This window comes from Temnothorax nylanderi, unplaced genomic scaffold, assembly GCF_030848795.1.
Source record: "Temnothorax nylanderi isolate EJ_2023f unplaced genomic scaffold, tnyl_v1.0 TNYL_tig0829_pilon, whole genome shotgun sequence".
NCBI lineage: Eukaryota > Metazoa > Arthropoda > Insecta > Hymenoptera > Formicidae > Temnothorax > Temnothorax nylanderi.
Window position 1 is genome coordinate 45,306 of NW_027249891.1, and position 17,014 is coordinate 62,319.

At 42.7% G+C, this 17,014-nt stretch overlaps 1 protein-coding gene across 1 annotated transcript in view; it reads right to left on the reverse strand.

The window, feature by feature from the left end:
- Positions 1 to 16,884, reverse strand: part of LOC139785565 (protein Wnt-6) — a 36,957-nt gene extending 20,073 nt beyond the window's left edge. Inside the window, exons 1-2 of the mRNA XM_071724732.1 lie at positions 16,126 to 16,884; positions 461 to 681 (exon numbers count right to left, since the gene is read on the reverse strand). Of these exons, the coding sequence (XP_071580833.1) occupies positions 461 to 681; positions 16,126 to 16,193 (289 nt within the window). The 5' untranslated portion in view covers positions 16,194 to 16,884. The remainder of the gene's footprint in view (positions 1 to 460; positions 682 to 16,125) is intronic.
- Positions 16,885 to 17,014: the final 130 nt, after the last annotated feature.

The window sequence follows — 17,014 nt, forward strand, 5'->3', positions numbered from 1 at the left end:
CTGTAATCTGCCGCTAGCGTGTGCATTGTCGTGGGCTTGGGCCCCCTTCTCGCTTCTGAAAGGGGCACCGTAGGACCGGAGATCCCTTTTTCGGTGCGAGAGGACGAAACCGGGGCCCCGGAATAACGTTTGCTCGACCTTGCGCCCATGACTCGCGAATAATGCGACCGGATTCACGAATTTACGGGATCGAGTGTCCGACGTGCGCAAAAGGCCGCGGCGAGTTCGGATCTTTAAATGTCCTTCGTTTATTATAAAATATAAAGAAAAATTAATTCTTCCACAATTTAAATTTATTTAAATATTGAAAAAAAGCTATTAAAGATATGTAATCTATTATGTTAAATATACGTATCAATGGAAACTAAAAATAATAAAAATTATTCAATCCCGATTGCCAACGACGCCAACTATCTCTGAAATTAGTTGTCGTCGATTTGAGCACCTCGATGAAGCTTACCGCGGAGCAGAATCTTCTTGAGAGACCTCCTGACAGTCGTACAGTTCCACCTTCGATTTCGGAATTGGTACTGACATTCCCTAGTGCCTACTTGAACGCCCTTCGCGATTTCTTTCAGCAGAGACGGCTCCTTACGACAAATGTCGGCTAGCTTCCCCTTCAGCCGTCTTGTTTTCTTGCAGACAAGCATCGGATCCATCACCAGCTGGCTTCCTACAGTCCTGTAGAATCAAAAATTAAAATACATGGTTAAATATATCACATGTATGATATTAAATATATCCAATAGCTTTGTTAACTAAGAATTACCAATAAAATAAGGTCGTTATAAATATATAAGTACCTACATACATGCATTTTTTGCATCTGTTCAAATTTGACAATTTGTTACGATAACATTAGGTGAATATTGACATAAATAAAGAGTTCAAATATAATATGCGATAATTCTTGAACATAAAAAATATAGCAATTTAAACGCGAGAAGTTTTGCGGCATCTAATTAACCTATTTGCGCTCAATACTCAAGACAACGATATAATCACGCGAACCGCGAGGAACTCGGAGCGCAACGTCATTGCTCTCGAGAGACACGACACGCGCTAGAGAGGAGAACGGTCAGAATAATTTACGGAAGCTACAAATCCCGCGGCCAAGTTGCCGGTTATTTAGCTACGCAATATCTTTCCGCGCGCGAGCGCGCGCGAGTGCAATGTGGAAAAAGGAACGGTCTTCGCGTGAACGTGAGATTAAGCGGAAGCTCTCCTTTCTCCTGACGCTTATCCGTTCCTTCTAGAGCCCGCGTAGAATCTCGGTGGCTCGACGAGCACGACTGTTGTGTCTCGGCTGCAGCCCTGATCCTCGCGATTAATCGCTCGTGTTTGGATCAGAATTTATTTCTCCTTAAGCACACCGTCGTGCCTCATAAATCAGTTGGGAGCTTCGCTATTTACAGAGAATTCGGATTTACCCCATTAGCATCGCCTGAACACGAGAGATTTGTCATTCTCAACGAATTGTTTTAATATCACCAATTTTTCGTGTTTTCCACGTAAATAATTAGATCGCGTTCTGTAACGAATTTATCGCACTGTTATATAATTCGTATACAGAAACTTAGCGCTTTTTTCCTTGTTAATTTATCGCACTGTTATATAACAGTGCGGTAAGTTAACAAGGAAAAAAGCGCTAAATTTCTGTATATACGTTTTATTCGATTGCGGCTGCTGAAGCGGCGGTGCTAGCTTGATACACGTAATTTACTAACGACGAGTGAATTATAGTAATTGTATTGACACCGTGCAATTGCGGTCGACACAACGTGAAATTATTATGCCAATGAAAGTTACTGTCTCCCGGTTTCTTCTCTTTTCCTCTTTCTTCTGTACTCCTAATGTATATTAAATATATCTGACTAATTCACAAGCAGTGGTACGTGAAACTTTAATTATAGTAGGCCAATGATCAAATGATATGGAACGACGAGAAGTGACAAAAGAATAAGCTAGTATAGTGATTGTAATGCGTCTGGAACTTCGTAACAGACGGGAAAATGAGACTTGCGATACCGCGAGAATAACGACGGAAAAAACCGTCGAAGAAGGCGAGGAAGAAGGATAAGTACATTGCGAATAGTTAGGTACGACAGTTGAATCTGAGCACGCTAACGCCATTACGATAATTAAAGCTCCGACGCATTAAACTCGTGACGACGTAACCAATTCTACGAATGAAAAAGGAAAATATATATATAGAGAGAGAGAGAAAGAGAGAAGAAACGAATGTTATGGAGGGGGAAGAAGGACGCTATAGAAACGGAAAGAACGAGCGAGTACGTCGAGAGGGTGTAAAGAGGAAGGAGCGAGAAAGAGCGGAGGGGGACAGCTTGATGATTGCACTGGGGGTAGAAAAAAGAAAGAAGAAATAAAGCGAAATGGATTCTGAGCGGTGAACTACGAGCGGTGGGAACTACGAAGTCGAGGAGAACGACTCGGAGGCAGATGGGTACCAGAAGAAGGACGAAGAGAGAAGGAGGACGAGGAGGAAGAAGCGCGCGGACCCGCGCGCGGAGGACGGAGGGCACGAAGGCGGAAAGGTAAAAAGAGAAACGGTGGGGGCGCAGGAAGGGTTAGAGGGAGGGAAGAGGAAGAAATGGAGAAGAAGAAGAAGAAAGAGGGACAGTCCGGGCGACCTTCGTTACGAAACGTTAATTAAGATCATTAGTTCTGCGTCGGTAGGATGCCGGGGCGCGTACACGACGGCCTCTCGGGAATGCAACGACCTTAATGGCAATAATTCCGTTAAGGACGGTTGCTCGCGCGCCCGTTCCCAATGTGCCTCCCCGCCCGCCTTCCCCGCCCCCCCCCTGCCCTTCACCTCGCCCGCTTTTCGTTCTGCACGAACGGGAATAAGAAGCCAGAGGTAGTACGACATGGAGGAGTCGTGCACGAGAGTGACATCGTCATTTGGGCGAGGAGGATTCCACCTCGAGTGGCGACTATAACCGAGAACGAAGACGATGACGACGAGAACGGAGATGATACGCGAGATGATGCGCGGGATACGAGAATTCACGAGAAATCGAGGATCGAGAAAGATCGAGGAATGATTTTGCGCGTAAGAGTGAAACAGAAAGATGGAAAGAGATATGGGCGAGGTAGAGAAAGAAGAGGGGGGGAAAGGAGAGCAGATCGTCGTTCTCGTTGGAGCAAAATATGGCACATGTAACGTCTCGCGGGACGATCAGGCCCACTGACAGAGTACAAGCTGCAGGAACTTCGATTCGTCGATATTCCTGTTAAGGCCTTTGGTCCCGATAGAGTCTGACGGACGACAAGCGCCAAAGCTTTTTCAATCTGTTACGAGGGTTTTCCAGAGGAGACCGTATCCTGCCTTCGTAAACGAAAACGTTCACATAAAACATATTGCATTATCGGATCAAGCAGGATGTTCTCAACAAAGAGTATCCCTCGATTCACCAAATATCACTACTAACACATGTCTTATATCTTTGTTAAAGTACCCTATATTTTCCTTCCATCGACAACCCTAATTCTTTATTATACGATCTCAAATGATTTTTTCCTGATCGATTTTTCCCCCCTTATATCGATCAGAGAGGGGAAAGTTGGAAAACGTGATCTTACGCATGTTTCCTAGTTCTCTTAGATCACGACCAGCTGTCAGAGGCTGCGAAATCTTCCTAGAATTAACGTATGTACTATTTCTCGACTCGGCATCAATCTACACTGAGAATGCAACTAAACCTAGGCGTAAGATAATAGACGAGCGACATAGATATAGCGATTCCGAGAAGTTGCAAGTGCGCGAAACTACGAGAAGTTAAACATTGTATTAAGCCGTGCTATTGCGGTGGCGCAAAAGTCTTATGACGTGTGAATTTTATGGGAGAGTTGGAAATGGATATGTCCGTTGGTATAGTAAACATTTACACGCAGCTTTTATACACGGCTTATTCAAATAAATTTGCAGATCACCATGTTTTATGCAAATCCCGAAAAATGTGACGCGCGTTTTATTTCTAGTTGTATAATATACCTATAGATTACTTCCTATCATAAATACGAGAAGTTAAATCTATGACTTATCGAAATAATATTCGCATTCAGATATTTTACTACGCGGTCATAAACTACGTGTTACCGCGAATTAGTCGCGCTATTACGATACCAATTAATCACGAAATTTCTCCCGGAATAATCCGAACAATTTAATAATAGTAATCCAATAAATTGAAAATTAAAACGTACAACAATCACGTTAAAATAATATTCGGCGCATTTCACTAATTTATCACGACGACGCGACGCCTCGGTCTATTCTCATTGCGTCTGTAATTCACATTGGTAGCCTCCATCGGAAAAGCGTCACATATGCCGCGGATAGAGGCGAAGGCAACCTTCTAACCGGAGGTTTATCCGACCTTTTGACTTCAAAGACCCGGTTTCCCAGTGGCCGCGCGCATCTCACCCCGTTAGTCAAATAAACGGACCGCAGGACCGCTGCGCGTCGATACTAAAAGTCCAATCCCCCGGAGGCGGATAATAAAGTTACGGCGTTATTGCAAACACGTCGCGTTTGACGAGCGCCGCTTACGCTGAATGTTTTGCACCCGCGCCTCTATTAATATCGCTGGAAGGCGAGTTAATGGGAATTGGAGTGGTCAGGCACTACGTTGCCATTCGTCTTCCGTCCTGCCGATCGCGTGATTTCGTAACTTTCCACGAACTAACATTTGCCAGTTTTATTCGCTTCACTCGAAAAATGATCGATGAAAAATAAGTTCAAAAAATTAAAACCAACAAGAGATATGAAATAAAAATAAAGGTAAAAAAGTATATAAAAATGAAGCAACAGCTGTACGTTATATCCTTCAATTAGACGACAAAAAAATCAATTTTAATATGTATATATATCTAATAATAAAATATAGTAATTAGATACTTCATTTTTTTAATATCAGTGCACTGCACAAGTAGGTACAATATAATTATGAGGATACATTTCGCAACACATTGGCGTAACACAACATCATAAAATAATGATCGCTGACTAATCTATCGTTCCTTAAATTAACAAAATTCAACATATCGAATTTATATGCGTAACGAGCTTTAACAGTCCCGTCACTCGCTTGTACTCCTTCTCTTGCGTGGCAGAGCCCTCGCAAAAAGGCATCCCGAGATCCGCTACTAGACGAAAAAACGGGGGAAGACTCGGTTTAATCGACGACAATCGAGCCAGCGGAACGCTCGAGGGGGAGGTGAGGGGGAAGAAGGAGATCCCGGCTAGAATCGAGGAGATCGGGCCCCACCTCGTGTACGCGGAGGCAAGAAAAGAACTCGAGGATGGACACGTCGTCGCGAACGAAAAGCGTGGAGAGGCCGGTTAGGGCGGTCGACTTATTTATTGCCTCATTAGACGCCCTCACTTTGCTCGAAGGCAGCTCCACGCTGTCTGCTCAGATAGACAGTGACGAGAGAGCAACGTTGCTGGCTTCTTTCGGCCGGTTTGCAGAACGAGCGACGAACGGAGGGACGGGGGGAGAAATAAGGGGGTTTCGCGAGAGAGAAAGAAAGAAACGTTTTCGTAGAGAGCAGATTGGAGGAAGAAGAGAGATCGCTTCAACGAGAGAGTCCGCGAAAAGAAGCAAGAGAAGAGAGAAGAAGGAGAAAACGAGTTGATAGGCCCACCAGCGGATTCCTCGAATACTTTGCACAGTTCGAATGAAAGTATATGGAATAGGAAGAAGCTATAAAGAAAATCGGAAATCTCGCGGCCAAGAACGTTATCATTGCCTCCGTTGATCTTACAGTATTTGAGGCAGGAGAAGAAACGAGAATTCTGTCGCGACTTTCTTCACTTAATTGTGATAGACTGTGTTATGCATATGGTAAATGAGTAGGGTAGACCGGGGCACGTTGTCACATCGGCTTTATTTAAAAAACTAATAACCAGAGGGCAGCACCCGTCATTCCCAAAACGTGTTAGTGTATGCCCATCTTTGGTGTGTTTACAGTGTTGAGATTGCTCCAGCCGTGTTGACGTAAAATCAACTTGAAAGTTTTTTGCGACCGTAAGTAAAATTTTATTGTCTAATATTCAACGTACTGGACATGAAGCTTATGTTTTTTCAGAATAGACCTTTATATTATCTTAAAGTATGTACTTTTACCTACCGCGTGCAATACCTAACCTTATGAATATCTCAAACGTGTCGGCCATGAGGCTGTTTGGAGTAAAAAAATGCCCTCGGGGCACGTTGTCACGAATTTTAATGTCATAGGTGCAATTGGGATATGGTGCGCTCCTACAAACGGAAAACTGCGAGAGCCGCAGTAGTCGATCTAGAAGTAATTCGTCTTGCTGTTAACGATCAATAAGTTGCGCATTCGAGTGGAATTCTTGTATTTAGATTAAGACGAAAACTTCGTGCTTTTTGTACTTTTTTGAAATAAAATAAATGTTTCTGTGAAGGATTTTACTTTTTTACATTGCAGCGCACTATAATATATTGATACCCAGGTAGGAAGCACATGTCATTTTGACGTCAATTGACGTCAAAATTCTGTCATTTTGACGTCTTTTGACGTCAATTGACGTCAAAATGACATGTGCCTCCTACCTGGGTATTTACGTTGAATACAGTTTGGATAACATTTTGCATGCAATTACATTTGATGTGACAACGTGCCCCGGTCACGGGGCACGTTGTCACAAGCGACCTGTCGTTATTTATTGTTATGTAACAACTGTAGAGTAACAATCACACAAAATTCGATACTGTCCAATTGAAGCTGAGGGTTCCTCGAAATTTTGGCATATCACAGTACTCTCAAATATTGAATGTAAAAAATACAAAAAATGTGTGACAACGTGCCCCGGTCTACCTTAAGTTTGAAGGAAGAACTTCTACTTGGAATCTCAAACAAGATTCGAGATAAGAATTATTTTTTTAACGCGATTAACGCGAGAAAAAGTGGAGTAAATTTTATCGCGAGTATCTTCGATAAGCATGTGAAAAAAATGCATGATTTCTGCATCCAAAACATGATACAGAATAAGACTAATCATTTCACGTAGACGAAGAAGAGAACCAGTAGAGAGATAGCAATTTATGAAAGAATGGCGAGCGGAAGTAGAAAGTCACAACAACTCGTGGCTGCTAAATATGCGCGTTCAATCTAAATCATCCTCTTGTTGCTCGACGACGTGTAGCAGACAGCGGCGTTGGGCCATGCAGATGACGAAAAGGACCACGACGGAACGAAGCCACTCTATCACAGAGCTTACGTACATGTGCCAAAGTGGTTCCGAGCATGTGCTCATTTTGTGCACTCGTTCCATTCCGTTCTCTCGATTTTAGTTCATTTTCTACGCGATCTTATCGATCAAAAAATTCCCGGCAAAAAAATTGAACTTGAAGCGACAAGATGGCAAATATTCTTCTAAGTTTAATTTTTCCCCTTTACAAAATGAAGTTACGACATTTCCTGAATGTTTTAAGGAAAATTTAAGTTAAATTAGTAAATATGTATTTATAAAAAGTTCATTAAAATCGTATAATATTTATATTAAGCCTCTGTAAGCTTAAATTTATATTTTATAAAGATGAGTTTATTTTTTACTTTTCTAAAATGATTTATTAAATCTATTATTTATCTATTTGCGTCATAAATTTCCCTTGTAAGTTATGTCACAAATTATGCAATCTATCAAAAAAGACTATAAATCTATGATAAGATAAGTTTATTTCTTATATTTCTGCCTATGCAATTTAGTATATGTTATGTCTCTCAATTCCTCCTAAATTTATCTACTATAAACGTTTATATTCGGATCTCTCGTTAGAGTAATCTTTCTCATAATTAAGCTACAATTATATCTGCATATGAACCGATGTCTGCAACATGATTAGGTTTACAATAGTTACAGACGGAAAAGGGACTAAAAAGTGAAGCCAGGGCCATATGGTAGCGTAGGTTCGTGAATCCAGCAAGGACTCACGGGTGGAAAAAAGGAGCAAGTTGATTCAACCTGAGAATGTCTCGAACAAATTGGTGGCAAGGGTCACCGGGACCAGGTTACATTTTCAATAGTTTCTTTTTTAGTGAATCTCGAAGAATTCGTGCTCCGCTTAAGCTTGAACGCCGAAGCGAGCGCTCCAGAGAAGAGAAATAAAAAGACACGCCGATCTCTCGCCACCATATTGTGCGAATTTTTAATCAGCTTCTTCGGACTCTCGAGGACTCGGAATTCGTGCGCGAGCTCGCGCGCCCACCGTAATGAATTATGCGTGGTATGCGTTCACCTTAATAAAACCGATATTTGGGATCTGACTGATAAAGTTCGAGCGATATGTGATAATAACGGGGTCTTAAAATTCCGTACATAGCAGGTGCGTCCTGCACGCGCCACTAAAACAATTTGGAATACTCCTTCTGGCATGCCCAAGCACACAGAGATGCTTTCTCCCTTTCTCTATGCTCCTTTTCCTCTCCTCCTCTTTCCCTCTCTAGGCTTAACATTCCATCAAAATCGATCGTGGTCCGTCATAACAGTGTCTGACAAAGATACAACGATATGTCCAACAAGCATGCATTCCAGAAATATTAAGTGCGTCATGCTTGAATTGATCAGTTATTAATAATAAACGCGTCGAGAAAGTATGAAGTGTCAATAATGTTAAATAAAATTTACATTTCGCAAAATTAGTTAACAGGATTCTTTGAAAATGTTGTACACTCCAATAAGTAAACCCCAATACGGTATTTTAATTTAAAAAAAAACAAGTCCGAATAGCATATATAATTTAAACATAATAAAAACATTGCAAAAATGTTAAATGTCAAAAATGCTTAATAGAAATAAACGACTTTTATCTAATCATATATCCCGTTCATAGGAACAATACAATGAATAAATGAATAGAAAAAAAATGATATAAATGAGAAAAGAATGACTGAGGGCTCAAATTGAAAAAGGGCCACGTACTCATTCACGCCCGACATAAAGTCGCATTAACACCGTACCATTGGCGCAGCGAAACCATGACCAATCGGGTACTCTATAGGGGGAACGTCCGGTAAATCATTTATAGGCACGGTAGTACGCGAACGACAGTAACAGAGCAGACCAAGCGAAGCTCGGGGAGATCAAGGCGAGAAACGCAACGAAAAAGAAAGAAGGAGAAAGCACGAGAAAAAGAGAGACAAAGAGAGAGAGAGAGAGAGAGAGAGAGAGAGAGAGAGAGAGAGAGAGAGAGAGAGAGAGAGAGAGAGAGAGAGAGAGAGAGAGAGAGAGAGAGAGAGAGAGAGAGAGAAAGAGGATGTCGACAGAGGACAAGGAAGAAAAAGGAAGAAAGGGAAGGGAATAGTGGAAATAAACAAAAAAAAGCGATAACGCGAAAGGAGGAGAGAAAATTATTACGAGCATTGTGCGTGGCCCGCACGTGGTGCGTGTTGTTGCGTCACGCCATGCTGCATTTCGCGCAAAGAGAGGAGCCAGTGTGCAAGCACGAGGGGCCGGAGGGCGAGGGGCCTCATTTCCCAACCGCGGACACCCGTCGTTAACCACCCCGTTTCTGATACCCGTGTCATTGCCGGCTCACTGCCGTTATTATGCCCCGCCGTATTTTGACCCGGCAATGATTGACACGCCCCGCGTCGTGACAAATCGAGCATTTCTTTAACGTGCCGCTCGCTAAAAAAAAAAAGAAGCAAATCTGTGGCATTACGGGGGGCACAAACTGTGAACGGTTCTAAAACAGGTGGGCTTAATAGAAATTTATTTTCGGCGCGAGTAATTGATATTTTGATATTTAGTACCGCGGTACACCAATTATTTCCCATAAATTTTCTAACGTATGCTAAAAATATATAATATTTCGCTAATTGTACTAACATTAAGCTAATACGAGCGTTGATTGTCATAATGGTATCATTGTATCGGCAATTTTTTCATACGAATAAAATAAAGCAAGTACTAAAGTCATCAGTGCGAGCGCGAATACGTTTAATCAGCTTATATTCATATAAGCTCGTATCATATTAATATTTTAACATCAAAATCAAATTTTCGGATAGTAATTATCAATGTTTGACTAGACTGAGATTAAACAAGGAAAAGACACGAATTTGGTTCCCGTTGCGGAGATACAGCGTCCCCTTCACCGGAGAAACGTTGCAGTGTTATTAAAGCGTCGACAAAACCATAATTAGAGTACCAGATTCTCACTATTATCACCCGCGAACGTTTTACGATTCATCTTACCGCGACGAATTTATGGTGAGTGTCACTATAAACTGACGGAAACGGTCGTAATTATAGGATAACCGACGAGCGGTTTTGCTGATTACAACCACCGTTAAATGACCGCTCGGGCACTCTTGGAAGCGAATCTTTTGTACAAAGACATATTTCGCCGTGGTTTTTTTTTTATATTTAATACTAAGTAATATTATATAACTCTCGACCACTAAATAAGATAATTAGTAGAGATCAATTTGATTATATTAAATAAATAATTATAGATATGTAATGCTGACGAATAACCATTCTTATTAAAAAATGCAGCGTTCGCTGGAATGTCGTTCTACATGTATGTTATATATATTAATTTGGCATGCGTAGCGTATGTGAATACGTGCGTTATGCACCTATCGTATTTCCATCTCGCAAAAGTAGCGGAACGCAACCGCCTCGGTCGCGAATGATCGAGCGTATATTCGTGACTGGAAAAAGTCGGAGGCACTATATTTAATTCAAAAATCTCACAACGGCGAAGCCGTATATCAAGCATATGCGGGACAAAAAGATGGAAAGGGGATGAATTATGTGTGTCTACGTTGACATCGTATGACGGAGAACGACCCTCTTCGAGCGCGAAGATTTCACCATTTACGCAAGAAGCAAAAGAAAAATCTGAGATATTGATTTATAATAATCGTAGTCGTACGTCAACAGATTTCTGAAATATCCTTATCCTTACTTTCACATTTATCACCAAAAAATATGTAAAAGTGACTATTATATCTGTTACCTACGTCGAGGGAAGGAAGAACGTGTATATTTAATTGAACAGTTACGAATACGTTAAATGAAAAATATCGTCAATTTGCGATATCTTAGATCTTGCTCGGCATGTTCTGAGAATAAAATTCGTACCTATGATTAAGACCGCTTTAGCACCAACGTCACTGCTCGCGTATCGACACGATCAGTCACGTACATCGTGTAATTATAGTAATCAAGAATTATTACGCGCCATCCGGACTAATAATACTCATATTAAGAGCGTGTCGTAAAGTATGCCTTTCCGCGCAAGACGCACCGTAAATTATCGCAGACAGTAAGAATATGTAATTAAATTGATTTTAATTTAATCTAATTTAACAGCTCCAACACCATTAATATCGACCTACAATCGTGAAGCCACATTGGCAAACGATAAATCAGTTACGAGCTGTATAAGCGGCGTTTATATCTACTTTATTTTAAGCAACGAATTCGTATACATGAAATAAAAATTTCGTATAAATAAAATAAAATTAAAATGTATTCGAATATACAACTATCTTCCCAAACTTTGTATTGTATATTAAATGCAATTTATTGTAAACTCTTCGCAAATATTAAATACGTAAGAATCAATTAATTTTCCTATTTGTAACTTTAAGAAGCATCATTAAAAAGTAAACTTCAAATATCAGTAATTCAATAAACAAGTATATCAGCTGTTTTAACTAACGTTAGTCGCTTCTCGCCGCTCGTCACAAACGATATACAGACTTATCCAATTACATGCAAAATGTAGAATCTTTTCAATAAATAAATCCACCTGCTTTGCCGCTCGTAAGTTCGCCGATTGCCGATGCGTGCGCGATCTAAGCGCATGCGTGCTCACGCACCGCGCGGCGAGCGCGATCTTATGATTATGAATATACAGCAGGTGAGAGAGAACGAAGAGAATGGTCCAGGTGGGGAAGCGTGGGGGAGCGGATCGGGTTGTCCAACCAGCAGGATGGTAGCCGCGGACTGCCCACCGCGGCCCATTGGCCGGGTTCGCGAGCCCGCTATCGTATTATCGCCGAGGCTCGCCGTTACGATACATCGACGGCCGACCGCCGATCTATCGCGCGCGTTCTCGGGCCTGTCTGCGTGCCACGCACCTGCGATCGATCGCGCGCGACTATCCGCCGCTCGATCGCGTCGCTCGCGGAGACGAAGCGACGCGTGAAAGCGCGCGCGCGAGGCGGCGTGGCGCGGCGCGGCACGGCGGGCGAGAGCGGGTTTGCTTATTAATGCGAGACGCGTGACGCCCAACTCGTATGAAAATCGGAATGGTCCGTGGCGTAATTGGTAATCACGGTAATCCTCCACGGTGATTTCACGGAAAGTCCATAAAAATTTTGCGGAACTCGCGCGAAGATCGTAGATTAGCGGCGAGGAAAAATCGCGAAACTATAACGATAAGCTGCGCAATCATCGACTAAATGAGCGACGTATCTGAAAATACAGGGCTGTAAACAGAGACTTTCCACAAAAAATTGCTTCAATGCGATCAATTTGTGTAATAAACCTTTTCAAACACCATCTCTTTTTGTAAATATTGTAAATAATCGATCGACCAACATGTCTTGTCTCCGAAGCAGATAAAACTATCTATCGATTCTGTCTTATCTATATGGTGCTAATATTTGTGAAATAATTATTATGTACTTGGCTTAAAGCCCGCACTTCTTCACTTTTCAAAATCAAATAGAATACAGCATGTACGTTTAACAATTGATTACGTATCCAGAGGACACGCATCTCTCAGTATTTGCTCTTGGCCGCTGAACAAAAAGCGTTATCGCGTACCTAGACCTAATCATTAAAGTTTCATCTTAAGTCTATGCATTTTGTGAGACCGTAGAAGATAAGAAGTACTATCTAACAATTTCACGACACAGAGCGTATTGTTCTTCTACGGTGTACCGATACAAAAACCGACAGTATTATCGGCGTTCAACGTGTAGCACTTCGAAGAAATGCACGAGCCGCCCAGGACATACGATTGCCGCGTAGGAACGTGGAACGAACTCCGTGTATATCTCCTGAGAGGGAAGAAACGCAGGCAACGGCTGCCGGTGGACGACGAGGGCGACGGAGGACGAAGAGGGCGGAGGGGGGCTCCTGCCGACTTACAAATTATACGCGCTCAACGAGATTTACGGGTGACGCTTTGAGCGAGACCATTGTCCATCCTCGCTCACTTCTTTACCTCTTTACTCCTCCACTTTGGTCGTCTTTGTCCCTTCGTGAATCGCCCATCCTCCCTCGGTTCCTCCGCGAGTCCCTTCGTTCCCAGAGGACCGCGCGAGAAGGACGGAGGGACGCGGCTGCGCGCGAGCAGTAGGGAACGAGAGGGAGATAGAGCAGTATTCGTCGCGAAAAAACCGAGGAATGCCGATCAACCGAAAGGGGAATCCGGTTCCAATCGGATAATCGGAGCCCCGGGTCCTCGCGGGCTCCCTAGGAAGATTCGCGAGAAGGACGTAATGCGCGACTCGATGACGAACGATCGTACGACCGACTGATTTATGGTGCCCGCAATATTTTCGGAGCAAGGGCGGCATTCCGCGGGAATGAGGATCGCAGAGATGACGTTTCGCCGGGGTTCGGTAGAAACATTTCTAGATCTCCAGCCTCTAATTTAAAGAATTTTAAGAATTTTAGAGAGTTAATATCCTTAATATGTATATACCGATAAATTCATGTCAAAGCAATGCGTATTAATTTATACATTGCATCGCGATACTTATCACCGTAGTACGTATGTTCAATAAGTACCTACGCCATTTTTAATAATGTCGAAATATCATGATAAAGGAATAAAACTTTCAATTTCTATAGATAATCTTTCAATTAAAAAACTCATGCGTGTACGAATTGCTCTAATAAATTTACGAGATTTATAGATTGAATTTTGTAGCTGTGGTATGCGTCGCAATAACTGCTGAAGCGGATAAAACGGTGCGACACGTGTCTTCATGCGCGATAGTAGCCGCAGATTAACTCACAGATGATGGACGAAGCACGCAGAAAGAAAGAGCGGCGAGTTTCCAGTCTGGCCGTTAAGTACCTGTTATCGAAACACAAACCGTCATCCTCCTAATATATTTATCAAACACGCCGTGAACGACGGCTGCGACAGGCAAGCGAGCCAGAAAGCAACAAGGTGCGGACTCACGGCACATCGTCAGGATGCAGAAATCCGTCTTAAATCGGAAACAAATATTTAACCAGTCTCAAGAGGGACTCCATCCTCATTCCTGCGCGAGCAAGCTTTCCTCTGACTCTGCTAAACTTGACCCATCGTAAATGAGCACTCAGGAAAACGTTTCATTCATAACCCCCCCAAAAAGTATCTACCTGATCAAAATTGGTACAATAATCGCTCTTAATTGCGTGGTAATTAATTTTATGATGTTTCCAGTATATGATAGTAATTGAATTACTTTCACCTTGTTGATATATGCACAAAGCGTGCTACGCTAGATAGATACGACACAGTCCGTCTCCGGATGCTGTTATCCCGAGTGGCACGGGCACGATAACGTTCTATCACCATGCAAACATTTGCGTAACAAAGTGAGGTACACAAAATGTCACGCTACCGAATAATTTATTGTTACTCGTCGAGATAATTGGGATTCAACGGTAGCTACTGAAAGTGTCACGTGATCTCGCGTCGCGCTAATTGTTACGTTCGATATTTTAGAATCTCCTTCGTCAACCGACACAATCATCGCAATTTAAAAATAAGCTGAAATAGAGTGATTTAACAAATAGGCAAAATGAGTTCGCATGTAGTCACAGTCGGAAATAAAGAGATATTTAGCGAGGCTGCGTTTGCGTTCAATAATGAGCGATTTACGTACGCACAAAATAAAGTCATAAATCTCAAGACGGAGCTTGCTTATAAGAGCATGGATAACTACCAAAGGAGGATTTATAGCGCCATTACTCATCTTACGTGCGTGTAACGCGCGACGTAATTGATAACCCAGATGACGCACCTCGAAACTGGAGCACTCGTTAGTTCTTCACGTTCGCCAAGTATTGGCTTTAAAATGCAACCAAAGCGACAATCTCGTATCCACGTACGCGTAATATCATGGCAACACTTGTACTGAGATTGAAGATACGCGGACGAGAGTATAGCAATCAGTACTGGCGTTAAACGCAAAAATGATAACTTACTAAAAGGGTCATCGGAATAGGACTTGGATACGGAAGCTTAGCTGCGTATAATAAACAAGTATTTATAATTTAACACAAGCAAGTAAGTTAAAAAGAGGGAATTGTGACGAATAGATCCATGATGTCAATGAAATCGCAATCAAAACGCTCGCAATTGTGTTTATACGTTAAAATATAAGTAAGAATCGAATTATACGAGAGAAATATTTGTTCTATATTTCCATTTTCCTAGCTAAACAAGCAAGCGGGATAAATTACCGTGCCATACATGTGACTTGTGTTTTTTTAATCTACGTTTTTTATGGCCGTCACGTGTAATGGCGCCAAGGACATGACAAGCTGTTCTCTCTTTATCTCATTTTTGGGAGACTTTGACGAGGGAAGCGAAAACGCGTTGTTATTCCTATCGCGGAGACAACCGTTGCTGCCAGTTAAGATAATCACGTTAAGATAATCACGTCAAAAGTAGCAGAGCGAGAAATGTTTTATCACGTTTCGAATTCGTAAGTCTGAGAGGATCCCGCGAAAGTCTAATAATAAAAACCAAATTAAATTACATTTATAACATAAGCAATATTATAAATGTTTATAAATTTTTCACATTAGCTCGAGATACTGTTTATAATTAGACAAGTAAAACTCAGAATGAAGCGGTCACCTGTGTGAATGCAACCTGTTTACTAATTCGAGAATACTTATCTCTCTTAACAAAGGAATAATTAAAAGGGCAGCGAGAAAAGAGAAACCTTGAACTTTATACTCTGTTTGATCTGTATCCCTCTTCATATAAATCTAATATACATAAATGCTCTTGTAAAGATTTAGCGATGCGTCTTCACAGCACAAACGGAGCAAAACAAAAGAAGGGAACAGCGCAGAGGGAAATGTGTGTCACTCACCAGAAAGAGCCGGTGATGGGGGTGACGAGGAGGAGGCAGATCGCCACGAGAACGGGGCGCATCTCCATCCCCTCCGCACCGGATAACACCCTCGAACCGATCACCGATTACTTTTTCCTTTGTCCGCTCGGCGCACTGACGTTCGATGAAGACAGCGAAAAACGCGCGGGACGATGGTGTTCGTGAGCTCACCGGTGCCCGGCTGCAAAGACGAGTCTCGACCGCGAACCGCCAATACGCGTGAGTTCACCAGTACGTGTTCCTCGGTTTCAAATGCACCTCGTGGCCGATAATTGACACGCGAACTGACGCACTCTGCCCCTCTACCGCGCGACTCCCTTATCGTGCGGTCCAGCAAAACTCGGCATCGCAACGTAAATCGTCGCCCGCAAAGTGCCGCCGGTTCCTCTTGAAACCCGCGTTGGAACGGATGTTCTCAGGACCGGTACAGGAGCGCGATCGAGGACAATGGTCATCGCTCGCAGAGAGAGAGATTTACTTGCAAGGTTCTTCGTTCTTGATCGTCGCGTCTATCGAAGAATTATTCTTCGACGTTGCGTCTCTCGACACCTCTTCTTGCGAAGCGAAGATACCGAGATTACGCGGCCATGACGATCGCGGTGAACACTCGATCTTCATGATCGTATCGCGCTCGAAAACGCTCGAGGGCGATCGGAGAAGATATCCTTCGTTGGGAGAGACACGTGTCTTCGAGATCGCGAAAAAGGGGCTCACGATTCAAGGAAGACCCGGAAGAGGAGCACTGACTTCCGGTCCACTTGGACCACTTGCCCCCTCTTTTCCCCCCTCCCCAGCCACCCTTTGTCCTTCTCTCGCACCCGCTGGCTCCCTCTTCCTACCTTTCTCTCTCTCTCTCTCTCTCTCTCTC